Source organism: Lissotriton helveticus, chromosome 11, assembly GCF_964261635.1.
Source record: "Lissotriton helveticus chromosome 11, aLisHel1.1, whole genome shotgun sequence".
Classification (NCBI taxonomy): Eukaryota; Metazoa; Chordata; class Amphibia; order Caudata; family Salamandridae; genus Lissotriton; species Lissotriton helveticus.
This window is the reverse complement of record NC_136072.1, coordinates 33,136,329-33,162,673: the sequence shown is the minus strand read 5'-3', so window position 1 is coordinate 33,162,673 and position 26,345 is coordinate 33,136,329. Positions and strand designations below refer to the sequence as shown.

Genomic DNA, 26,345 nt, shown 5'->3' with positions numbered 1-26,345 from the left:
CCTTCTTGACGCCACTGAGCCAGGTCGGGAAGCTCGGGGGGCTGTGTGGACCCCTCTGGGGTGGGGTCCGGGTGGTCGGTCTGGAGGAAGTCTTCTTCTGGGGTGATCGAGGGCGGAGGTGCTGCCCATTCTGGTTCTTCTGGTCTAGGGATGGTGCGGGTGGCCATGGACCGGGTGGTTACGCATGCCCAGTCCGGGAGACCCAACATCCCCAGGTGCTCTCTTCTTTCCACAGCGGCCCACGGGGAGCTCTCGAGATCGTTCCCCAGGAGGCAGTCTACGGGGGCATCGTCACGGACAGTTACTTTCAGCATGCCGGACACTCCTCCCCATTCGAAGGGGACGCAGGCCATCCGACACAGGCTCTCCGAGTTGTCTGCCGATCGGACGGGGCAAAGTACGTTTGGTAGGATTTGTTCTGGGGTCACCAGGTGACAGCGGACGGCCGTCACACTGGCCCCGGTGTCACGCAGGGCCTCGGCTTTGCGCCCATTGATGCTCACCCATTGGCTGTACTTCCGAGTGTTGGCGGGCAGGGGAGTCCGCGGGACCATGTCTCTTCCTCCCAGGCATGCCAGGGTCATGGCGGCGGGTTCCCACTCGAACTGCTCCGACTCATAGGTCTCCGTGTCTTCGGAGATTTGTTCTTCTCCCAGGGCGGCGGCCGCCATCTGGCGGGGCCCGGGGACCTGGTTCTTCGGGCAGGTCGGGTCACTGGCATAGTGGCCGACTCGCTGGCATCGATGACACGTCACGTTAGCTCGGAACCCCGGGCGCATCGGGGGGTTTCCCCGGCCTGCTGGGGCCGGGGTGGCGTTAGTGGGTGCGGCCGGGGCGGCGTCTCTGCCCCGGCCCGGGCCTCCTCCTCCTCCTCGGGGACGATGGTGACCTTGGTTGGTTCTGTTCTGCTCATTCGGCCCACTCCGGGCCACTCGGGTGCTCTCCCACCGGTCAGCCTCGGTGGCGAGCTGCCGGGGTTCAGTCAATTTACTGTCGAGGAGGTGCTGCCTGAGCTCGACAAAGCAGTTGTTGGAGAGGTGCTCCCATACAATGAGATTGAAGAGTTGTTCGTAAGTGGTTACGTTGTTACCCTTGATCCACCCCTCGAAGGCTCGGCTGAAATAGTTCACGTATTCCAACCATGTCGTACCTGGGATCCGGGTGCAGTTGCGGAACCTCTGGCGGTACATTTCGGGTGTAAGTCCATATCGACTGAGGAGGGCGGCCTTCATATGGTCGTAGGACGTCATTTGATGGTCCGGAAGCTGCAGCAGGGCATCACGACCCTCGTTGACGAATCTCCCCCATAGACCGGCTCCCCAGTCACTTCGAGCGACCCGGTGGGCGGTCATGGCAATCTCATAGGCTTTGAACCACTGCTGTATGTCGTCGTTCCGGTGATATTCCCGGACCACATCCTTGGGGATGTGGACCTTCTGCTCGGTAGGACCCGGGGAGTGCGGTTGCTCGGGCACCCCTAGGTTTTTGTTCAGTTTGCGTATTTCTATCTCCGCTAGTTTGCACTCGTGCTCGTATGCCAGTCTTTTTTCTTCGAGGTCTCTCTGTCTCTGTTTTTCCTCTCGCTCTTCTCTGAGCCGTAAGTGTTCTAAGTTTATTTTTTGTTCCGCCAGTTTCAATTCTCCGTCTAATCTGAGTCGTGCCAAGTCTAACTCGTGTAATCTATTTTTTTCCCGCTCCTGGATCTCTTCATGGGAGGGGCCTGGTCTCCGTTCCTCCGTCCGGGTGGTGTTGACTTCCGGGGCTGCGGGGTCCCGGGGGGTTGCGGTATTTGTCTCTGTCCAGGCCTCTAGGGCGTTCTTGAAGTCTTCTTTTGTGCTTAGCCCGGTGGTAGCAATGCCTAAGTCCATGCAAAATTGTTTGAGCTCTCGGTGGTTGTATTCTTCCATCTTTTCCATCTGGAACTTCTCCGCCGATCCGCTCTCTTTGGTCGTCATTGTGGTTTTAGTCGTAGGGTGAGTTACTGTCTGTACGGTACGCGTTGGTTCGGATCGCGCCGCTAGCCACCAATGTTAGACGGGGACCTGGAGGGTCGGCCGAGCACAGTGATCGCACAGACAGGTAACTTCCCCCCCACAGATGGACACCACACAAAGTTCAGGGTAACACCTTTTATAGGCACTTCAGGGAGTAGAGTGGTACGATACAAGGCAATCAGGACACGATGATCCTCTCAATTCTAGTCTCTAGTAAGGGAAGGGGGTAGCGGGACAGTCTTGGTACCCACGGGTACGGGTGTGTAACGGTGATAGCTCACAATCCTCGAGCTCGGTGTTCGGAGGGGTCAGACCGCGGCAGCGCCGGCAGGTCCCGAAGAGGTCGTAGGTGGCACGGGCCGCGGCAGCGCCAGCAGGTCCCAACGAGGATGAAGGTTACAACGGGCCGCGGCAGCGCCAGCAGGTCCCACGAGAATGCAGGTTGCAACGGGCCGCGGCAGCGCCAGCAGGTCCCAACGAGGATGAAGGTTACAACGGGCCGCGGCAGCGCCAGCAGGTCCCACGAGAATGCAGGTTGCAACGGGCCGCGGCAGCGCCAGCAGGTCCCAACGAGGATGAAGGTTACAACGGGCCGCGGCAGCGCCAGCAGGTCCCACGAGGATGAAGGTTGCCGAGGGCCGCGGCAGCGCCAGCAGGCAGGACAATAGTTCACAAGGCAGGGCTGTGGCAGCGCCAACAGTCCGTCAAGGATGAGTTCGTCGCGGTGTCTCTCGACTCCAGGATACAACTGCCTTCCTGGTCTGGTCCTGCCCCAGTTATAGGTCTGGCGCCCTTTGATGTCCGGACCCTCGCTCTTGGAGGTCGGGAGGTCTGGGATGAGGGAGTCCAGACACCCAGCAGGGGGGTGGAGCCAGCGCCCGAGGAGGCTGGGGGTGCTCGGCACCTGGCGGGGGAGAGCCATCGACACTTCGTACTCCCATTGACCTGCCAAGTGGGCCGTTCACCTCCTGGGTGGAGGGTGGTGCCGGGATGTCGGGGCCTGGCCAGGCCCAGGGTTGGGGTCGGGCTGAGGCCGCGCGGCCGCGTGGTGCCGTGTCCAAGATGGCGGCTGGGCCGGGCAATGGTGCTGACGGTGGCCCGGGCCCTGTCCTGCGGGGAGGGAGCGAGCCCTTCATGTGGCCTGTCCAACAGTGGCCCAGACCAGATGGGCTACCCTGGGTTACATGATTGCGAAGCGGGATGTTGCGCAACTCTGGGACGCGTCCAGGCCCCCTGAGGTCTCGAAGTGGGAGGATAACATGGACTGGTCCATGTTTCGCGAGAAGACGGTTTATGTGGCCAGGGGCAGACCCAGGGCGTGGACGAAGGTTTGGGGCCAGTGGAATGATTATCGTGGGGGTATTTGCACCCCTCCCCTTGTAGGCACTGCTGAGATTGTCCTATCTCCCTAGACGAGCGTTCCCGGAACCTTTCCATATTGTTTTTCTTTTATATTTCCGTTTCTCCCCGCTGCTCCCCTCCCCCCTCCAGACTTGACTGGAGCCTCTGGGCTCTGGGTGTGTTCTCCTGATCGTGGACCGTCCCCTCCGTTCTTTGGGCTGACCTTCATTATCGTGCATTCGCCTTTTAGTGTTTGTTTTTCTTTTTGTAAAATAAAAATTCAAATTGCTCTGTGATATATTTAGAGTAATGCTTTGTGCTCGAGCTGTGCCTGACCACGGGTGTACATTTTTATTTCATGCATTGTGCCTTGTCATTAGCGGCCAGCCCGTGAGGTTGTAGGCCCATTATTGTACTTTTCTATGCTTACTCCAATAAAGGTTTTTGAACAAAAAAAAAAAAAAAAAAAAATCTTCTGGAAAAGATCGGACTAGGGGACTGTTGGTCAACACGCTCAGCCCCTCCAAAAGAAGTTGTCAAGGCGCTTTTCTGGAAATGGACTGCGGAGCACCTAATTACAAACTCGAACCACTGCAAGTCCACTGTTGCCTTCTTACAAATCAAGGATATTGTGGCCTATGAACCCTTCCTAGACTTGATCACCCTCCCCTTTGACCGAGCCCTTTATTTTAAATTTAGAGTTGGATCCCTCCCGCTGGGTGCTGTGGTATCAAAATGGACATCAGCGGCCCGTACTTCCCCTAATTGTGCATGTTGCCCGAGTAGGGTTGAGTCCATCGCGCATGTCCTATTTGAGTGCCCGGATTATGCAAGGCCTAGGACTTTTTGGTTGAAACCTCTTTGCCAGAATATGGGCACACGTAGCCACCTAGAAGCCTTGCGTATTCTAACTACAGACACTTCCCCCTCTATTGTGTGTGGAATAGCAAAATTTTTAAAACAGTTTTGGCTTATTCGTTGTAAGAGATTGTCAGTAGCGGTTTAATTCTTTTTTAGCTAAATTATCTATGGGCACTTCATGTCCTTTTATCCTTTTTAACGAGTTCTCATACTGACTTCTTATAGCTATGCTTTTACTGTGTGCATTGTTATGACTGTTTTGTAAATGTGCTTATAAGATATCTCTGCATATCGAATAAAAGCTTATGACTGACCTAAAAAAAAAAAAAAAAAAGAAGAAAGAGCCAGGAGCTCACTCACTCTCCTGGCCGAGGTGATAGCAACCAGGAATGCAGTCAGGAATGGAGAACCCCAGCGAGTGCAGGAGGTCGGCAGTAGTCTGGAAGAGGGAGACAACAGTTTTGGGCGAGCCCGCCTTCAACAACCAATCGTCGAAATAGGGGAAGACTGAAACCCCTAATCTGCGCAGATGAGCTGCGACCACCGCCATTACTTTCGTGAACACCCGTGGGGCGCTGGTAAGGCCGAAGGGGAGCACGTTAAACTTAAAGAGCTCGTAGCCTACCGTGAACCGCAGGTAACGTCGGTGGGCTGGCAGGACGGGGATGTGGAAATACATGTCCTGCAAGTCCAACGCTACCATCCAGTCTTCTGGGTCCAAGGCAGCTAGGACCTGTGCCAAAGTCAGCATCTTGAACTTCTCCTTCCGGAGGAAGCCGTTGACGCTCCTTAGATCCAAGATAGGACGTAGGCCCCCTTTGTGGGAATAGCAACCACGTCCTAATTCTGGCCAAGGAACACGCTCGACAGCCCCCTTGGCCAAGAGGGCTGTAACTTCCTGCTGCAGAAGTTGCAAGTTATCCCCCGACATTAGGTGGTACTGCGGTGGCATGGCTGGAGGGGTCGCCTCGAAGGGGAGGGAGTAGCCCCTTCGGACGATTTGCAGCACCCACCTGTCTGATGTGATGGAGCGCCAGGAGGTGATGGCGAACCCTGCCCCCCACTGGCGTCGAATGGGCCTGAAAACACGAACTAGGATGATTTTGAGGCAGATGCTGCGGGGGCGGGAGTGGACTGGCCTTGCCGGTGTCCCCCGGCACCGCCACCGCGGTTACCACGTCAGCGACCACATTGAGGTGGATTCTGCGGCCTGTGGCTAGCTGGACGTGAGGGGGTGCCCCCTCTGTGGCCACGAAAGGGACAAAAGGCGGAAGTCTGCTGACGTTGGCTGAGGCCCAAGGACTTGGCCGTAACCCTGGAGTCCTTAAAACGTTCCAGCGCGCTATCCGCTTTGTCACCAAAAAGGCGACAGCCATCAAAGGGCATGTCCATTAGGGATGCTTGGACCTCGCCCAAAAAGTTGGCGGACCTCAGCCAGGCGTGGCGGCGAACCACCACCGTCGTTGCAGTTGCCCTGCCCAGCGAGTCCGTGGTATCCAGTCCACACCGAATAGAATATCGTGCTGCGTCCCTTCCCTCCGCGAGGGCCTGGGTTAGCTTTGCCTGGACCTCCACCGGGCACTGCGGCAGCACTTCCGCAACCATATCCCACAAAGAGTGAGAGTAACGGCCCAAAAGGCAGGCGCCTTTGGGCCGTTACTCTCACTCTTTGTGGGATACGATTGCGGAAGTGCTGCCGCAGTGCCCGGCGAAGGTCCAGGCAAAGCTAACCCAGGCCCTCTGCGTCCCTTCCCTCCGCGAGGGCCTGGGTTAGCTTTGCCTGGACCTCCGCCGGGCACTGCGGCAGCACTTCCGCAACCGTATCCAACAAAGAGTGAGAGTGACGGCCCAAAAGGCAGGCGGTGTTGACAGACCGCAACCCCAAACTTAATGAAGAGAACAGCTTCTTACCGAACTGGTTGTACCTTTTGGATTCCCGTTCCGGAGGGGCGGTCTGGGAAATTGAGGCCTGGATATCCAGGCTCTCAGGGGTGGGGTGAACGGACAGGAAACTGGGGTCACCCGGAGCCGGGCGGTGGCGTTGGGTCATGTTCCGATCCACTGGGAGGCCTGTGGAGGGCTTGGACCAGGTGCCCAACAGAATGTCAGTGAGGGCCTCGTTGAATGGCAGGAGAGGATCCGAGGAGCTTGCCTGCGGTTTGAGGACCTCAGTGAGGAGGTTAGTCCTCACGGCCGTGGCTGGGAGCTCAAGAGCCAAGGCCTTGGCTGCCCAGCCCGAGTCAACATCACGCTGTAAACAGCCCCCTTCTCCGTAGCCACGGTAGGAGGTGAGACAAAACCAGTGTCGGGCCACTGGCCTCCCCAAGTTCGTCCGACCAGTCCTGACTCAACTGGCACTGCAGTGCCAGAGGGTCCTCAGACCCCTCCCAATCCCCCTCGTCATCCATCTCCTGAAGGTCAGGAAGAAATGATGGAGTCGGATCGTCGGTGGAGGGCTCACCTATTGGCGTTGAAGACGGCGCCGGGCGGCGCAGGTCCGACGCCGGATCCGGACCGGGGTGGGGATCGGGGACGATGATGCCGAAGACGGCGCCGGGGGAGGGGTCGTAAGGTCGACCGGCGTCGACTTGGATCCAGGCCTGGATAGGGAGGAGCCCTGCGGTGTCGGGACCCGTCGGCGCAAAGGCCGGATCCGCCGGTCCGCCCGGGCTCCCAGACGGGTCCACGGGGCCCAGAGGCACCTCGGCAGGACCTGACGGAGGGAAGCTCGACCTCATGGTCGTGAGGAAGGCGCTGATCTCCTCTGGCGTCGCGTTCAGCCCAGGGACTGGCGGGTGTGGAGCTAGACACAGCGCTGGCGGCTCTGGTGGAGCTGCGTGGGTGGTGTCGCCCGAACCCCCGGCCGCGTCACGCGAGCGTCGGGGGGAGTCAGAAGAGCAATGTTGCTTCTTCGACTTCTTGTGCCTCGTCTTACCTGAGGACTTTGAGCCCGACGAGTGGTGTCGACTCGCCGAGCTATTATGACTGTGTCCCCGTGACCGGTCCATCGACCTCCTCCTGGACCTGAACCTTGAGCGGCGCGGGGCCTACTGCCGGATCTCGAGTCCCTTACGGGACCGCTCGACGTCAAGGCCCGGCAGTCGGGGCACGACTTGTCATCATGGTCGGCCCGAGGCAATAAAGGCACCAACGGTGGGGGTCGGTAACCGACATCAGTCGGTTAAAGTTGTCGCAGGGCTTGAACCCTTGTATCCCTATCAGCACCAGAGTCAATAAACGACTCGAGAAGATCCAAAACAGATCGTAAAAAGTTAGTCAACAAGTGACTAAGGAGTACTGCTCTTCCCCGATCTGTGCTTGCTGGCGCGGAAAAAAAAAGAACTGACGTCAGTGTGCGAGGGCGGCGTCTAAGTAGGACGACGGACGCGGAGCCGCAGACGACGCCTACCGACGCTCAGGGGTACTGCTACGGAAAACTTTCCGGATCCAGTCTGATGCCTGGGGATATTCTAAGGTAAGGAATCTAACACTAACCTGTTTCTTTCAGATGCTACAGGCATTTGAACCATAGGTTACTGATGAGGCAATAACACTTGAGGCCTTTGCATAGTTTGATAGGTCTCATAATACTCCTCTTCATCATGCTCCTTCTGTTATTGAACATGAAGTTGAGAGGGGCTGCGTGCAGGACTGAATAGCTCGTCATCCTCTGATTTCTCCCCAAAATAACTAGGAGGCAAGGTAGAAATGTAGGAGGGGTCCTGATAAAAGCCTCTTGTCGATGGGAGCTTGGACGATAGCCTGGAAGACAACATAGGCGTTAGTTGCAAGGAAATGGGCCTTTTCCATGTAAGAGTCGACGAGATGACCACCGACGGTGACATAGAAATAGCCGAATCTGTCATAACCATTGCCACCATCGTCGACGGTGTCATCAATGATGTCGTCACCGGAAGAACCATCGTCGACGATGATGTCGTTGTCGAAGCAGCAGTCGTGAGAAACTGTCACCATTGGTGGTATCGTCAACGGCGCTGGCGGAGGCGGCGAGGTGATCTTTGTTGACGAAGATACAGCTTTCATCAAAGTTCCATCAACGGGAATAGCGTTGACGAAGTCTGAGGCGGTTTTGTCATCCACTATGTCTTTTTTGACAAAGAGGATGATCTGACAAACTCTAGCTGAGTCTTAGGCTGCTTAAAGTCAGTTTTGATTGGCATTTTCGATTTTCCAGCAGATTTTTCCTCAGAAGAGAACAAAAGCTTCTGTTTTTTAGAGGTGACTAGTCTCATGATGGTACTTTTTAGATGTCTTTCCAAGTCTCTCAGGAGGTTCTCCAGACCTATCCCTCTTTTTAGTTAGTTGGGCTGATGCCTGAGAACTGCCACTGCCTTGCCTTAATCTTCAGAAACCACATCAGATGTTGCTTTTAGTTTCTCCAGCCAAATCAGAAATCTGCCTTCTCTGTCCTTTAAGGTCTTTGAAGAAAAGGTTCCACAGCAGATTCTACAGTCCTTGACATTATGAGCAGGATGCAGAAAATAAAATACACTCCTTGTGGAGAACTTCAAAATACAGCCTCTTTTTCCCACAGGAGCCACAGGGCAAAAATAAACCTTTCTTAGAAGTATCAGACATTCTGAACTCACTAAGTCCAGCAAATATTGGGACTCCTTGTCACACGACGTGCAGTAGAAAATCTGAGGGACTTGCCTCTCTGTGGAGTGTTCTAGAGGGTGCTAGAGCCTGATTGGCTGTGTTGCAGATTTGTTTGTATTTACAAAAGGACAAGGATGGGCTAGTGTAGTGACTTTACAGTCCGTTACAGCCTGTTGTATGATATTCTATTACAGTTATGTATGTACTTTATTTTTATTTACCGTGGGACTACCACCTCGATGGCGAGGATGATTCAAGCATGTGAATCCAGGAAAGATACCCCAATACTGGGTAAATCGATATATACAATCTCACGCGATGTAACTTCTCCCAATAAACCAGTAGCTTTGATTAGTTCCAAGATGTTTCCGCGGTTTAAAATATCAAATGGGTCTTTGGACTTGTATTCGGGATGGAATAATGTGCAAGCGGTTGTGGTTTGTGGCAAAGTTGCGTCTAAGTAGCCGCCTTGCACTCTAGCAAGAGCTTTGGAGTCCCAGACTTAGGGGGCATGAAAGTTGGGTTGATTTTGGATGGTGCGAGTGGGTTGAACAGTTCTTGAGCTGTCCCCCCCCAAAGCCGAGGAAGGTGACAGTAGTCCCCCTTGTTTTTCTGGGTTGATTATGGAAAAGTGCGAATAGGCCCCCTTCATGGGGGTTGAGGCCCAAGCTCGGTCATTCAGGTCTGGGGAGCAACTTTGTGGAATCTTTTTCGCTCAGTGTGGCTGAGCCAGTGGCCTTTTGCATTGTGATAATATATCAGTATGCTGGGCTTTGGCAAAATGTCTGCCTGCTGTATCTGAAAAGCTGACCTTTTCCCTTACAAAATAATATTATTTGGTTTTTGCACAACAGGGTTGATCGTGGGTATGTATATATTTTTTTTTAATCTAGGAGTGTGAATTTTTATGCAGTCTTGCACATTTTGCCTGTATTGCATAATGTGTTGCTATGTCAACTCTTCTTTTCCTGATTTCTTTTATAATCTACGAGTGTGAATTTTTTAAACAGTTTTGCACCCTTTTTCTGTATTGCACAATCTTTTTTTTAAATCATTCTTCTTTATTGCCAAATCTGCCTGTATAGTATATACCCACCATTCTTGGGCCTTTGTCTGTGTTGTTTAAGTAGCTATCCACCTGATATCGGGGCTGGGTTCTGTATGTAATGAGGTTTTCATGTTTTATATGCGTACTTATTTTATCCCGGCTCTGGTTTATACGAGTTGCTTTATTGCTGATTTTATGAATTTGTTTAGAACATTATCTTTTTATTGGGGTGTTATGAGATGTGTGGTTTGTATTGCCTAATTGGCATAAGATCAAACTATGAAAATACACGTTACAATACAGGTTCTGCTTTTTTCTGATGCCTAGATGGAGCTGCTTCAGATGAAGCTAGTGTGAGAAAAAGCTCCATAGCTCGTTCTAGCAATTTTGGAACCAGAGGCAGGTGTGGTCGTGAGGGATTTAAAAAACATCACTGAAGTTGATGTTGATGGAGAGGGCAGCAGAATGTTAAATATGGTAGCTCCTTGTATGAGTGCTTCCTGGAAAATGTTTATGTTATGAATTGGTGAGACTCTTACCTGAGGAGAGCCAGTCAAAGTTGGTGAATACCATCTGGTGTCAGAAGATGCTTTTAAATAATAAGAATCTGGGGCCTCATTTATGAGGCCTTGCGTGAGTTTTGCGCTTCCGATGCGTCACTTTTTGTGACGCATCGGCGGCGTAAAACATGCCTCCTGATGCGCACTATTTACAAAGTGACGCATCTAAGCAGATGCGTCACTTTGTAAACCCCTGCGCTACATTATACCTGCGTCAGGTTTAATGTATGCAGAGGGGGCGTTCACACGCAAAAAGCCTCGTAATAGTGACGCAGTGAAATCTATGAGATTTCACTCCGTCACTTTTAGGACGCTGTTGCGTCAACATCTTGCGCCTGCCTCACTGCAGGCGTAAGACTGACGCAAGCCCTTTCACATGGTGCTTGCCCCATGTGAAAGGACACATTGCTGGAGTTGCGTCACTTTTGTGACACACTCCAGCAATGCGTCACTTTTGCGCCTACAGATACATCAGAAATACTGACGTATCTGTAACTCCTTGCGACATGATGCGTCATATTATAAATATGACGCACCAATCATGTCGCAGGGAGAGCGCAGTGAAAAGTGACGCATCGCTGTTTTCACGCAGCGATGCGTCACTTTTCATAAATGAGGCCCCTGGATCTTAACCTTGACCTGGAACCTGGGACAGTGTCTGTGTCTGCATATTGACAAGAGCCTTGTCAAAGTGTGCCTAGAACGGTGACTGCGATGTTGTGAGGTTGTTCTTGACCGTGACATGGTACGGGATCTAGATCTTAGTGGAGAAACTGGAGGATGCACTGTCAAAGGAACTCCCAAAGGTGCCTCAGCTATCAGCAGAGGCGGAGGTGAAGTTCTGTGTTTAGGTTCCGAAGAAGCTGGTTGCAGGGAAGCAGAAGGATGTGAATGAAGAGTCTGGAATAACTACTGTTGATGATGATGAGCATGCCCTTGCATATCTGAGTCAGAGGTTGATGGCAACCATCTTGCTCTCACTTGTCTGACCCAGTCATCAGATTTGGAGTGTCGCAACATCGAATGACTTCTCAACGTCAAGTGTTTTCTATGCCTTGACTTCAAATGGCTTCTCGATATCGAATGTCTTCCATGTTCCAGCATTATCGAATCATTCGACGTCGATCTTATGCATCTTGACTTCGACTGTCGCCTCCTCTTAGACGCCGACTCAGCTCTCGATGGTGAGCATGTTGGTACTTTGCCTTGTCTCGATGTTGATGTCCTTCACGTCGAATCGGAATTATGTTGTTTTTCTGGATTTTTCCTTTATTTTGGATCTCCCTCTCTTGGAGTCCTCAGAGGGTGGTGGTAGAGGACTGTCCCTCTACACGCTCACATGAAGTCCCACCTTGAAAAAGTGCCTCTTGCTGTTTTTAGATCTCTCTCCCACAATCCATAAGATCCAGCCCAACCCTTATCTCTTTCAGGAAGAAACTGAAAACTTGGTTATTTAATCTCTAAAAAATTCAACAGAGTTACACAGGAGAGCAAACAAATGTACAGCGCCGAGACGCCTGCGGGCAATTGTTCGCGCTTAACAAATGTTAAAAATAAATAAATAAATAAATTGTGTTCCATGAAGGTGAATCTTCTCCCTGTCTTTCAGGCTATGCCTGGAAAACATCTTGACATTTATCAGGAATGTGAGTATCAGAAAGGCAGAGAATAAACAGAACCTGAGGATCTCATTTTGCGTTTTCTCTACCACAGGAAGAACATGTGGGATCAAAGATGGTATTGTATTTGCTTTCAAATATAATTTTTCTGTCAGAAAAAGTCAGAGAAATACTGTAGACGCTCTAAGACGTTGAGCATAGCTGTTGCAAAAAAAACTGAAGTAGATTTATTGAGAAGAAAAGCCTAAAAAAGGAAGGGCTCATTGCACCAAAATCCTGTCACCAGGAGCCAGAAGCAAAAAATGAGGTAACTGATACCTGCTGGGCATGACGGGACACTGGAGGGCTCTGAGCCTTAACAGGTGCAGTGTCCGTTTTTTTTTAATAACCAGTGCACTGCAGCCTATATGTCCACATTGCCGCATTCCTTAGTCTCCATTTCTTTTTTTTTAAAGGTTTATGAAGGATATTTGTAAGGAAAAATTATTCTGCTCCCGGAAATTTTTCCTGATTTTTTAGTATGATTTTTTACCATTTTTAAATATAACTTTAAGTAATTTCCCAATATACCCTCTTTACAGGCTGCAAAATGTGTTAAACAAATGATATCCTAGTCTTGGCCTTCCTGCACACATGGGCGGGACTATTACGTGCTAATGAATATTAATGGAGAGACCCTGACAGAGAAAGTACATTTTATTCTTCAGGTGGTGGCTGAAGCTGACATGCTAATCAGACCTTTCTGAGTTACCAAAACTAAGAAGCCTGTTTACTAAAATTTCATTTAGCGCAGTAACCAATTTTGTTACACTGCATTGCTTAAAAAGAAGAGATTGGGACAGCACCAGATCTACTAAGCTGTGGAGGTACTGCCCTCTTCCAAGTGCTGATGCTCAATTAGGCTGGCTGGTACCATGCCCACATATTTACAATACAAATGCTGTGCTCGGTTATACATTACAGCTTTTACCACTCTGTGTATGTTCTGTACAGTGCAGCACTCATCTAAAGTTTTAAAGATTTACATGCCTGCTTCAAGGAGCAAAGCCCAATATACAAATATTAGTAGATAGATTCAAAAGCCATTGGTAGTATTGCAGACCCTAGTGCCCCACAGGAAACACCCCCTTGAAGCAGTGCAAAATGGGACATATACAATGGTTACATTTAAGGAACTTTCCCAGGCAAATCATGTTTTTCACTGAAAAGTAAATAACAAATCAACATTTTGGAATTGTTTGTGTCACATTTGCTGACTTTGTACCAGCACAACGTGTTGAGAAATCTATGCCTAAGTGTCTGGACTCAGACACAACTGAGGGGCATATTACCAACAAGTAGCGATATTTATTGCTAAATATACTTAGCGACGATTTTTTTATCGCTGCCTATCGCTGGATATGTTAGCAGAGAAAACATGCTATTAGCAACGTTTTTCTCTATTGTGCTAAAATATCCAGCGATAGCGGCAAAATGCGTGAATATCGCTGAGAATACAGCGATATTCACGCATTAGCGACAAAATGCTCTTAGCCATGTTATCCACCTCCCATTGGATAACATGGCTAAGAACTGATCTGAGCAGGCGTTAGTTTTTGGCGATAGTGGGAATATTTCCATCGCTACGCCTGCCTTGCTAATAGGTGATAGCGACATTAGCGACTGCTTTCAGTCGCTAACAGGTTGGGTACGCCCACTTTGCATGTCATTAGTGATAAATATCGTTGACATGCAAAGCGGGCCCCAAACCGCTCGCTATCTCCTAAAAGCTGTCGCTAACATCAGTTAGCGACAACTTGCTAATAGAGCGATAGAATTATCGCCGCTAAACCAGCGATAATTGCCCATCACCAACCTTGGTAATATGCCCTTGAGTGAATGCACTGAGGTCTGTTGATGTGCTCACTTGCCCCCGCCCGCAATTTGCTCTGTTCTCTGGATATGCATCTAGTTCAGACCTTCGTGTACCCACCTCTTACGGCTGTAGTTAGTATTCTTGTTAAATGTTATTTTCATTGTCAGATTTGCAACAAGCTCACGAACCTGTGAAGTACAAAGAAAAGACAAATCAATTTGTGACAAAAATCATTTTCAAAAAATGACGTTTTTGGTGTACCTTGCATACACTATATTTGATCACATTTTCTTCCTGGGCTTCACATACTTTAAGCAGTGGTCGCCTAGCTCCAAACATGTGATATTTCATACGTGCAACATGCATCAGCATTCAAACGTAAACATGAAAGCAAGTGATCTATTTTATCCACACCAAGGTGGTCCTGCGGCTATGAAGATTAGCCGTTTATATGTACCTACAAAACAAAGGACCACTGTAATTTAATTCACGGGTCCAGGGGGATTTGAGAGGATATATGGAGTATGTCCTCCCAGCGAATACTATACAACAATAAATACTCCAAAAGCAACCTATTGAAAGAACAGATAGTTCAATGTATGTACACCTCGGCATTCACTGAAACTTCCAGGAACAAAAAAGTATGGTGGACCTCACCATTTATCCCGCACATCATATATCAGAGCATATTTTTAGTTTTTCTAGTGAATTGTCCACCCATCATTGCAGGGGGTTTGTTTACAACACCAAGATGCCACTGTTAGTGTCCACCTCTGGGCTTCTCCACCAGAGTAGTTGTATCTGTAATGGAAGGAGTCACATTTGGTTGCAAAGCTCTGGTGGAAATTCCATCAAATTCTGTGTTTGATGGTAAAATCCTCATCATCAAATGTGGAGACTAGAGAAACAGGTCTAAAGTGAGGGAACATTGTGGGTGCCCATATATGTCTCTCATAGGCTGGGGTTCGGTCCTAACATGTTATGAACACCCTTCTTTCTGTGAGCAGCCACTATTTTCATGGTGGAGTGGCATGGAAGAACTCCAGCCATAACGACTGGCAGACTACCCACACCAGATCATGAGGCTGATCCGTCACTATAGATTGATATTTTGTTTTTGACACCTTCGAGGACTGCATATCATATTGACCCATGGGACCAACAGGTGCTCCAGTGGGGTACATTGCCCTGGAATATACTCCGAACATTGCATTTAAAAAATGCGAGGGATCCTGTCCAGGACCAGGAAAGGGAGGGTACAGACCTACCGGATCCAATGGAGGTCGCCCCGACACACCCTCACTCTGACCTTCCGGATCCGCAGGAGTCTCCGCTGGAGTGTTAGATACTATATCTGCCTGTGGATTCCTCACCTTGTGAATATCCCCCTTGCGCCAGCAACGTTCGGAAATTTTCTTCGTAGTACGCCGACGTGGGCGACGTCACAGGAGCACGGCATCGCGCGCGACTCCGTCTGACGTCACCGACCCCATATCAGGCCCACGCCGGCGTGATGACGTCAGTTCCGCCCTTTTTTCCGTGCCTTCGAGGCACACGGACGGACCAACGACAGCAAATATGCAAATATACAATGTACACAGTACAAATAGAACTAAATCAATAGTATAAACATATATACAGAAAGACCAGGTATAGCAGAGTGGACAACGGGGAGGCGGGTGGGTCAGTGAGGAAACCACAGGCAGATATAGTATCTACCAGAAAAAGCGTTACCGAAGGTAAGTAACTTGTTCTTCTGATAGATACATCTGCCGTGTGGATTCCTCACCTTGTGAATAGATTCCCACAGCAGTCCCCACTCCCGGAGGAGGGTGCCCACTCTGCTACACCAGGAAGTCTTGGAGGACAGAGCGCGCGAAGTGGCCATCCCTCCTCACCTCGGTATCCAAGCAGTAATGCTTCGCGAAAGTGTGGAGGGAGGCCCAAGTCGCGGCCTTGCAAATATCCTCAACAGGTACACCCCTAGACAAAGCAGATGTTGCAGACTTTGCTCTAGTAGAATGTGCACTAATACCCTCAGGAGGGTCCTTACCAGCAAGAGAGTAGCAGATCTTGATGCACAGGATTATCCACCTGGAAAGTGTGCGCTTGTGCACCGCTCTGCCCTTCTTGCAGCCAGCAAAACCAACAAACAGCTGGTCATCCATCCGGAAGTCTTTAGTCCTGTCCAGATAGAACGACACCGCCCTCTTAGGGTCCAGACGGTGCAGTCTCTCTTCCTCCTTAGACGGGTGAGGGGGAGGATAGAAGGTAGGAAGGGTAATGGACTGCCCAAGATGGAAAGGAGTCACCACCTTAGGCAGAAAAGCAGCCCTGGTCCTGAGAACCATCCTTTCAGCATGAATGGTCAGGAATGGGGGTTTGGAACTTAGAGCTTGAAGCTCATTTACCCTCCTTGCCGAGGTGATTGCAACGAGGAAGATCGTTTTAAAAGCTAGAAGCCTCAATGGACACTTGTGCAAGGGCTCGAAGGGAGAACCCATTAAGAAGGTCAGCACAAGATTCAAATCCCAATGAGGAACAACAAAAGGAGTAGGAGGGAACATATTTATGAGACCCTTCAAGAATCTCAAAACCACCGGAGATTTAAAGAGAGATGGCTGATCCGGCAAACATAGAAATGCCGATAAGGCAGAAAGATACCCCTTGACCGTGGCCACAGCCAAACCTTGCTGCGCCAGATAAAGGGCAAATTGTAAAATATTAGACAAATGAGCCTTCAAAGGGTCAACATCTCTCTCCCTGCACCAAGAAACAAATTTAGACCACCTATAGGAGTAAATGGACTTAGTGGTGTCACGCCTGGCAGAAAGAATGACATCCACTACCTCGTGAGGGAGAGAAAAAGAACTCAAGTTGCCCCGTTCAATCTCCAGGCATGAAGGTGTAATGTCTGGAGGTGGGGGTGTAAAACCTGCCCCTCCATCTGAGAGAGGAGGTCTGCCCTGTGAGGGAGACGGAGCGGCGGGTGAGAGGAGAGGCGGAGAAGGTCTGAGTACCACACCCTTCTTGGCCAATCCGGGGCGACCAATATGACTTGGGCCCGGTCTTGACGAATCTTCCTCAGAACCCGAGGAATCAAAGGTATGGGAGGAAACGCGTAAAGGAGTTGATCTCCCCAACTCAGCTGAAACGCGTCCCCCAATGCTCCTTGCATCGGATACTGGAGACTGCAGAACGAAAGGCAGTGAGCATTCTCGCGAGTGGCGAATAGATCCACCCGAGGAGTCCCCCACATCCGAAAGATGTCGTGAACAACCTCTGGGTGAAGCCTCCACTCGTGGTCGGCAGAGAACTGCCGACTGAGACTGTCTGCACGAACGTTCAGAACTCCGGCCAGGTGATTTGCCACCAGACAAATCTGATGGTCCTGAACCCAGGACCAGAGACGCAGAGCCTCTCTGCAGATACACTGCGACCCTACTCCTCCCTGCTTGTTGATGTACCACATCGCAGTCGTGTTGTCCGTCAGGACTTGAACCGAACGACCGCGAAGGGAAGGGAGGAAGGCCTTGAGTGCCAAACGTATCGCCCTCAATTCCAGAAGGTTGATGTGAAACAACCTTTCTTCCGGAGACCAAAAACCTTTGACCTCCAGGTCTCCCAGATGAGCACCCCACCCGAGAGTGGACGCATCCGAAATCACTGTGGCCACTGATGGAGGTAGCTGAAAAGGCTTTCCTTGTGACAGATTGCCTTCCACGCTCCACCAAGACAGATCCGCTGCAGCTTCCCCGGAGATCTTCACTGACTCCCTGAGATCTCCGTTGTGCTGATACCACTGCCTGCGGAGGCACCACTGGAGTGCCCTCATGTGCCAGCGTGCATGACTGACCAACAGAATGCAAGAAGCCATCAGACCGAGCAGACGAAGGACCTTCAGGACCGGAACAACCGCTCCATTGTAGAATAAAGGAATCATCTCCTGAATGTCGTGAATTCTTTGAGGTGGAGGGAATGCACGACATACAGAAGTGTCCAGTACCGCACCTATGAACAGGTTGCGCTGGGAGGGCACCAGGTGAGACTTGGGTACATTTATCGAAAAACCCAACCTGTGTAACAACTGAGTTGTCTCCTGCAGATGATGGAGCACCATCTCCGGCGACTCTGCTTTGATCAGCCAGTCGTCTAGATAAGGGAATACAGGAATCCCCGACCTTCTGAGATGTGCAGCCACCACCGCCATCACCTTGGTGAAAACTCGAGGCGCAGTAGTAAGTCCAAAAGGAAGGACCGCAAACTGGTAATGCTGCGATCCCACCGTAAAACGGAGATACTTCCTGTGCGACTTCAGGATTGGGATGTGAAAGTACGCATCCTGCAAGTCGATCGACACCATCCAGTCTTCTTCCATCAGCGCTCGAAGAACCTGAGCAAGAGTGAGCATTTTGAACTTCTCCTGTTTGAGATAGAGGTTCAAAATCCTGAGATCCAGGATTGGTCGAAGCCTGCCATCCTTCTTGGGTATCAGGAAATACCGGGAGTAGCATCCCTGACCCCTCTCTTGCTCTGGAACCACCTCTATTGCACCCTTTCGGAACAGAGCCAGGACTTCTTCCTGCAGGAGAAGCAGGTGGTCCTCCAAACAATAACCTTGGCAAGGAGGGTAATTGGGAGGGAACTCCTGAAAAGGAAGTGCATACCCATTTTCTACGAGATTGAGAACCCAAAGATCTGATGTAACCGATTCCCAATCTCGTAGAAAATGAGTAAGCCGACCCCCTACCGGACCCACATGATCCAGAATGGTGGATCTAGGGCTGCTTTGCTGATGCGGGTGGGGGTTGGGCATTATTGGAGGAAGTGGAGGAGGAAGAGACTTGACGCCCACGTCCACGATCCTTCTGTCTACCTCTATAGGACTTGTACAGAGGGTTCTGCTGCTGTTGCTGTTGCTGTTGGCCCTGCCTGAAGGGACGAAAAGAAGATCTACCAAAGCCTCTAAACTTCCTAGTTGTCAATCCTCTCATCTGGAGACCCAAAGTCCTTGCAGTAGCCCGGCTATCTTTAAATCTTTCCAGTGCAACATCAGCCTTTTTCCCAAAAAGACCAGTCCCATCAAAAGGTAGGTCTAGCAACGTGGATTGCACATCTGCAGAAAAATCCGAGGATTTTAGCCATGCGACTCTCCTAGTTGCAACAGTAGAGCCCATAATCCTGGAAACAGAATCAACTGTGTCCATGCCACTCTGAATAACCATGCGTGCCGCAGCCTGAGTATCGGAGACCACTTCATTAAAGTTCTTTCTATCCTCCTCCGGAAGCTTAGATGATAATTGCTTCACAGAATCCATCAATGCATGGAAATATCTACCCAAAAGGCAAGTAGCATTAGTGGATTTTAGGGCCATGCTGCCCGAAGAGAAAATCTTCTTTGCAGACTGATCCAATTTTTTTGAGTCTTTGTCTGCTGGTACCTGAGGAAACGAACCTGCAGACCTGTTAGAACATGCAGCCTGCACCACCAGACTCTCCGGAGAAGGATGAAAAGAGAGAAATTCAGGGTCACCAGGAGCCACTCTGTAGCGTCTTGCAACAGACCTAGAAACAGCAGGAGCAGTCAATGGTCTCTTCCAGACCTCCTTTATCGGATCAGTTAAGGCATCAGTGAACGGCAGTGTAGGTTCAACAATAGAAGAAGGAGAGTGCAAAACCTCTGTAAGGATGTTGGGCTTGTACTCAACAGTAGGCAAAGTTAAGTTGAGAAGATCTGCAGCCTTCCTAATAACAACATGGTAGGGTGTCACTTCCTTGGATGGTGCATCAGAAACTGAAGGCAAACCCCACTCAGGAGAGAGCTCCAGACCACTAGCATTCTGTAGGTCTTCAAAATAATCATCATGATCAAGAAGCTCACCCTCTTCCACATCAGAATCTTCACCCCTTTTCTCTTCCAAGAGACGCTGAGCCCTCCGTCTCGACCACTCCACACGAACCGAAGTCGACGGATCCGGTAACGACTCCGACGGAGCCGGTTCCGACGTCGAGCGAGGAGCTGGGGTAACTGGAAGACGAGACTCACGGACTGGAGTGGTACCTCGATCCAAACTACGAGGTCGATCCGGAGTCGGCGAAGCCGCATGCGGAGTCGAAGACCTCGGTGGAGCCGCACCGAGCCAAGGTGTAAGAGGCGCCGGCATAAATGGCACAAATGGAGCTGGGGCGTAAGACTGAGGAATGCCCAAGTTGTAAGCCAATGGACCCATGGGACCAACAGGTGTTCCAGCGGGGTACATTGCTCTGGAGTAAACTCCAAACATCGCATTAAGGAAATGCGAGGGGTCCTGTCCAGGACCAGGAAAAGGAGGGTACGAACCTACCGGATGTTCTGAAGGAGGATGTTCCGACATAGGCTCATTCTGACCTTCCTGATCCACAGGAGTTTCCATCGGAGTTGGAGTTTGAGGAACTACCTCCTCTTCTTCCTCATGCTCCGAAGAATGTTGAGACATCGGATCCGGTTCTTGTTCCGGAGCCGGGGAACATCCGAGAGACTGAGCAGGAGAAGGAGAAACGAAGTCCTTATGATGCTTACGAGACTTCTTCTTCGAATTCGAGGACTCCTTCCCCGAATGATGTCTAGAGCTGTGCTTCCTCCTCTTGTGCTTCCTCTACAAGGAGCTCGAAGCGTGACCCGAAGCCGATTTGGATCCAGATCTCGATCTCTCCCTGGACCTCGACCTCGCTCCGGACCTCGACCTCGCTCTGGATCTCGACCTCGACGCCGACCTCGACTTCGAACGAGATTTTTGCCTCGACTTCGAGCGTCCTTACGTCGACCTCGAAGATGTCCCAGTCTCTCTTCCTTTTATCTTCGCAAGAAGTTTTGCCTCACGCTCTCGTAGTGCCTTAGGGTTCATTTTGAAACAAGACCGACAGTTCTTAACGTCGTGGTCTGGTCCAAGACACCACAAGCAGTCGCCATGCGGATCGGTGATCGACATCATTCGAGCGCAAGACCACCATTGCTTGAAGCCTGCGTTCCTCGACGACATCTTCGATGAAAGAAGAAGAATTAAAGGAAAAATAGCAACACTGTAATATTAGAAGAATACAAAGTATCGCAGAAGATCCCAAAAAACGTTAGCGTCGAAGACGCGGAAAAAAGGGAACTGACGTCATCACGCCGGCATGGGCCTGATAAGGAGTCGGTGACGTCAGATGGAGTCACGGGCGAGGTCGTACTCCTGTGACGTCCTCCATGTCGGCGTGCTACGAAGAAAATTTCCGAACGTTGCTGACGCAGGGGGATATTCACAAGGTGAGGAATCCACACGGCAGATGTATCTATCAGAAATCGGAAATTCTGCTATTCGCAACATAGCATAAGACCTTTCACACTAACAGCTATTATTGCTATAATATTATTTTGATGAGTATATTTAATTTGGGGAACCCTCAGGATTCTATTGTCTCTCATTTATTAACTCTTTCATTTATTTAGTCTTATAGATCTCTTTTCTATGATCTTTCCATTTTTTCTCTCTAAGAGGTCGTATGTACCATTTAAGCTAATAAAATGATCCGTTTTTTTATTGATTTGAGAAAAATATTAAAACAGCCAAATTTATTTACAATTATTGCTTAAGAATGGAAGTGTATCAATCGCCTGGTATGCCATACCTGTTACTCAAGTAAATCAAGTGGGGTTAGTGCTCTAGAGACTGAAAGAATATTTTTCACTAGTGGTATATTGTTCACTAGTGTCTGAGAATTAACACTAATGGCAGGTGGCGTATGTTGAAAGTGAGGGAGTCAGAATTGCAAAATTAATTGTTATACTGATGCAGGAACAATTCTGCATTTCCTTCATCAGAAAAGACCACAGGATAACGGTTCAATTCTTCTCTGCGTAGACTGCACATCCCAGAGCTAACATTGCCCGTCCTTGTGGGAGGAGCCTGGTAACGAGGGGCAAGAAGTCTCGCGTCTATGCAGTAAAGCATAGCACTCAAAAGAGATGGACAAATGCTCTAGTTCTCTAGCCAGTGGTGGATACCAAATACCATTTGCACAGCCCCTACTGAATCCAGACCTGGCAAGGACATATGTCCAAGAGCTGATGAAAGGTAGAGAGCTTTAAGGAGCAAATGAAGGGTTTATTGTATAAACAATCCATTACACCAGACCTCTACCCTCAGGAAGGATCTGGATGGTTCTCAAATGTATTTGTAGTGTATAAAGGGAGAATATGATGTGATACTTAGCTCCAAGAGGATCTACCGGTCTGCACACCTAATTTGCCCCAAGACAATGAATTTAAAGATCATCTTGCCACTGTTTATGTAACCATTATCCTTAACCCGTTCTGTGCTGCCGTCGGCCATTGGCCGACGGCAGCAATACCTCCCCAGTGCTGCCGTCAGCCAATGGCCGACGCGGCCCAGCCCGTTTAGCGGAAGGGCCGCACTCCCGCAAAATCGCGGCCGCCGTTAAGGCCTTAAATACAATTTATCTGCATGAAACACAGTAACACCCACCAGTCTCTCTGCATCAGTAGAAGATGCTTGGGCTTCCCATTCTCTAACAGTTCTTTGTGTGACCTCTGCATTTCACCTTAATAGTGACTCGAGAATATTGTGCTTGTGGACAATATCTTCAGGACGAACTTATTGAGAAGTATATCTAAGTAAGTATAGGCTTAATGCCTTAACTTCACAGTTACATACCTTGATGATACATATAAACTCACACAATAAAAAAGTTTACGGAGACGTTTATAGTTAGGTTTAGATTTTACACACACAAAACCATAGAAATTTGACAGTTATAGTTATCTCAAGTAATTTAAACTTGTGCCATAAGTTAATTATAACTAACATCCCCACCATACACAGTTTTCTCATTAATAATTTGACTGCCAATGTTGCAGCGACATTATTAATGGTGACATATAATATGTCATGATTAATGTAATATGTTGGGTAATTAGCAGTGCTTGATATAGAGCCCCCATATACAAAATGGTGGTCGCACATTTCCTTCCAGGTTGCGGTCCAGCCAATTACGGCACTGCTGATGGCGCGTGGATCTGTGGCTCCACCATGGTGGATCTGCGATGGGTCTGCCACGCTAGATATACATAAATCTTTTTTCTTTACACCATATTACAAAAAGCACTCTTTCTGGACAAAGATCTAGCTTTCTGACATATTTGGTGTAATTCATCCTAGTTGTTCGGGCTGTAGTCTTGTCTAAAATCCTGATGGGACATTATGTGGGGAAACGTGTTTTGAGACTACTCATTTGTTCTCGGCCCCCGCTTCATGAATCACCTCGAAACTTTACACACAGCAGCATAAGAGTGGTAAACTATTTTTAAAAAGTTTGTCAAGATTCATCAAACAGCGCCAAAGTTATTAGCAAAACAAAAAAACACTTCTCCTATGGCAAGTAAGTCCTAACTGTAACTGCCTACTGGGGACTGCCAGTAGGTAATTGTAAAGGTACTCGGATGGGGAAATAAAATTGGTAAATGCATATATGCACTTACCTTCTTGATATTTTAGTCCTCGATATTTTGAAAGCACAAACTTTCTGTAGTTGAAACTTCAACCTACAACCACTTCCTTTTATTCTGAAGACAGTAGTCAGGTTCTCACTCTGGTAAACGTGGTGGGACTTCTGTACTGAGTGAAGCATGGAAAAGTCTTGCATGCCAAAAAGCAAAACAACACAGCAAATAAAGTTTCACCCCCACCAAAGTTACTGTTCCTCGCGGTCTAGGTAATTCCAGGAGGAGGACATAATCGAGATTTTAAGATTTTGGGAAATAAAAAATGGGTATTGGATTGACCTGCTCAATTCCTACATGTTTTCCCCGGGTATTTTACTCAGAAACACCGCCTGCATTCATCCAGTGACTCCGATTTTACTCCGAACTTAGGGGGTCATTAGGATGGTGGGTGGACTTTGTCCGCCCGTCACCCTATCGGGAAGCGGGACCACCCGCCGTGAGGGCGGGGGTCCCGTGGGGGCAATTAGGATGGGCCCACAACAGTGGCGGGCACATCCTGCATTCTTGTCATTGCGGTGGGCGGTGCACTCAGCACCACCCGCCACAATGCCTGGAAGGCATGTTGTGCACTTCCATGCACAACATGGCAGGCACCGCGCGGTGCCTGCCATGTTGTGCATGGAACTGCAGGGGGCTACCATAGGTACCCCCATGGGCACCCCCACCCCCCAGAGTCCCTGGGGGCCCGCATTGGCCCCCGAATGTCAAACGCCGCATGCCTTTCCGTGGCGGCGTTGCCGTCACGGAAAGGCATGTCCCCGCCTGCATAGTAATATGGATGGCAGTGTCTAACAGACACCGACACCATAATAAACCCTTTTCGCCCGAGGGGGGAATTGGGTGGCGGGCGGGGTCGGATCATGGGCGGATCGCCACCGCCATTTGGGCGGTGGCGATCCGCCTGTGATCCTAATGGGCCCCTAAGTGTGAGAGCCAGCTGGGTGTGGCTTTAATTAGCCACAGGGGCCACCACCTCTAAAGTGGAAACTCTGCGTTGACAGACTCTCTGGCTGAAGAATTATCATGATATGCCTTTGGTCCGATTATGAGACAAGCAGAATGGTGTCCACAGCAGAGATACCACTCTGCCTAATTAAAATGGTTCTTATGGTGCTAATGCTGGATTTGCCTGGTGGACAACATCAGGCAGGTTTCTACCAACCAGAAAAGTCAACCAGTAGGATTAAGTGAAGATTCAACAGGGTCTGCTGGCACAAGCACAGCCTGACTCCTACCTGCATGGAATGCTCTCCTGTGCCTGGGCACGGACTCCACTGTTTACCGACAATCAACCCACCCCTACCACACATCTCACTACACACCCCAGCTCCGATTTACTATCTACTCAGAGCAGATGGTTATTGGGAGCTGAATTGTCCCCAGATCCAAATGTGGAAAAAGACCTGTAATTCCAGGTCCATGTGTTATTCCCTCTAAGGGGATGCAAAAATCTGTAAATGAAATGATGCTGAGATGTAATTACCGTCCAGATTCAGTGATTCTATAAATGGTAATTCCAGCACCCCGCACTGTGCAGCTCATAATCAAGACCTTAATTTATTGTCCCTTCTGAGTCATCGTACTCACATCTTGGGAGACATTATGTGTGACCTAAATGCAGCTGCAAACTTTTTAACCCACAATAGCCCTCATTTTGAGTCTCTTCAAATTTCCCAATTTGACAAAAAACAGAATCAATGACAAAATTGATATTCCTAAAAATACTGTACTATGGCATATGGTATTACTATGTAAAAGTTGGTGGAATGCGGCTGCAGTAAAATAGGCTGGATTTCAAGACTGGCATCAGTCCAGAAACACAGGTTTCCAGAGAAATTCCAAACTCCATAGAGGAAACGTTGGGATGGCGAATTTATTTTGCACCATGGATATCCTGAGGTGTAGGTAAAGTATGGCAACAAAACACTAGGGGTGGAGGGTCCTAGGGGAAGTTTAACGACCAAGACTGCTATGCCCCCTATCTACCATATACACCAACAAAGAAATAGCAGTGGGTCACGGGACTAACTAAATTATGTATCCAATAAAACAAAACTACTGTGTTCAAAAGCAAATGTGAAATCTTGCCAGGGGAACCTCCTCAACGTGAAAGAGTTCCCATCAGTCCACCATCGAGACCGCCCTTCATCATCTGGGGACTCTCAAACTTCGAGGGTACAGATACCCACAACAGACCGGCAGATGCTATGAACCTAATCTGAGGTGAGTATGTCAGTGAGGAAAGGCTAAAATATGAAAATGTGTCTCTGAAGGAACTGAATAGCAGTGCCAACTAAAGTGAAAGTGCATCAGTGAAAAAGTGAAATACTATAAAATTGGATAGTGACGGGGGAAAAACCTTTTATTATGCACCCCTTCACTCCCAAATCAATAAAAACAGTGCAAATAGTAGTGTAACAAATGACTACCAATGAGAATCTTAGGCCAACATGTTTCTGCAGACAATCGGAGCCAGGTGGTCTCCTGCTGCTTCCTCAGGACCATTAGTGCTACTGCTATAAATGTAAAAGGAGTAATATCACCTGAAAAGTGCAATATGTTTTCATCCTCCTGACTTTTAGGCAGAAGGGAACAGCCCCACCTCACCTGGCGTCAGCTCAGGTACTAGGAGCACCGCTCTATCCGTCGGTACACCGGTCGTCCCTCTGGGCTGTATCTTGGGGAGGATATCCTGAGATGTTGGTAAAGTATGACCTTATGAGGTAGGAGAGATCAGGCCACTGGTGCAGCCACACATGGTGTTCGAGTCCTCCAAACTTTGACAACTTTGATAACCTACCACCTAACTCGATATGCCCTTGCCCTGGCTGGGCAGCCCCGCTCAGGACAATGCATCAGTCAAAATTATTGGTGAACCTCAACAATTTAATGATAAGGATGAAAAC

The 26,345-nt window shown here is 49.5% G+C and overlaps 1 protein-coding gene across 1 annotated transcript in view; it reads right to left on the bottom strand.

The window, feature by feature from the left end:
• LOC144792796 (uncharacterized) overlaps positions 1 to 26,345 on the bottom strand; it is an 844,113-nt gene that overhangs the window by 81,999 nt on the left and 735,769 nt on the right. Inside the window, exon 71 of the mRNA XM_078667999.1 lies at positions 14,016 to 14,086. Within this exon, the coding sequence (XP_078524125.1) occupies positions 14,016 to 14,086 (71 nt within the window). The remainder of the gene's footprint in view (positions 1 to 14,015; positions 14,087 to 26,345) is intronic.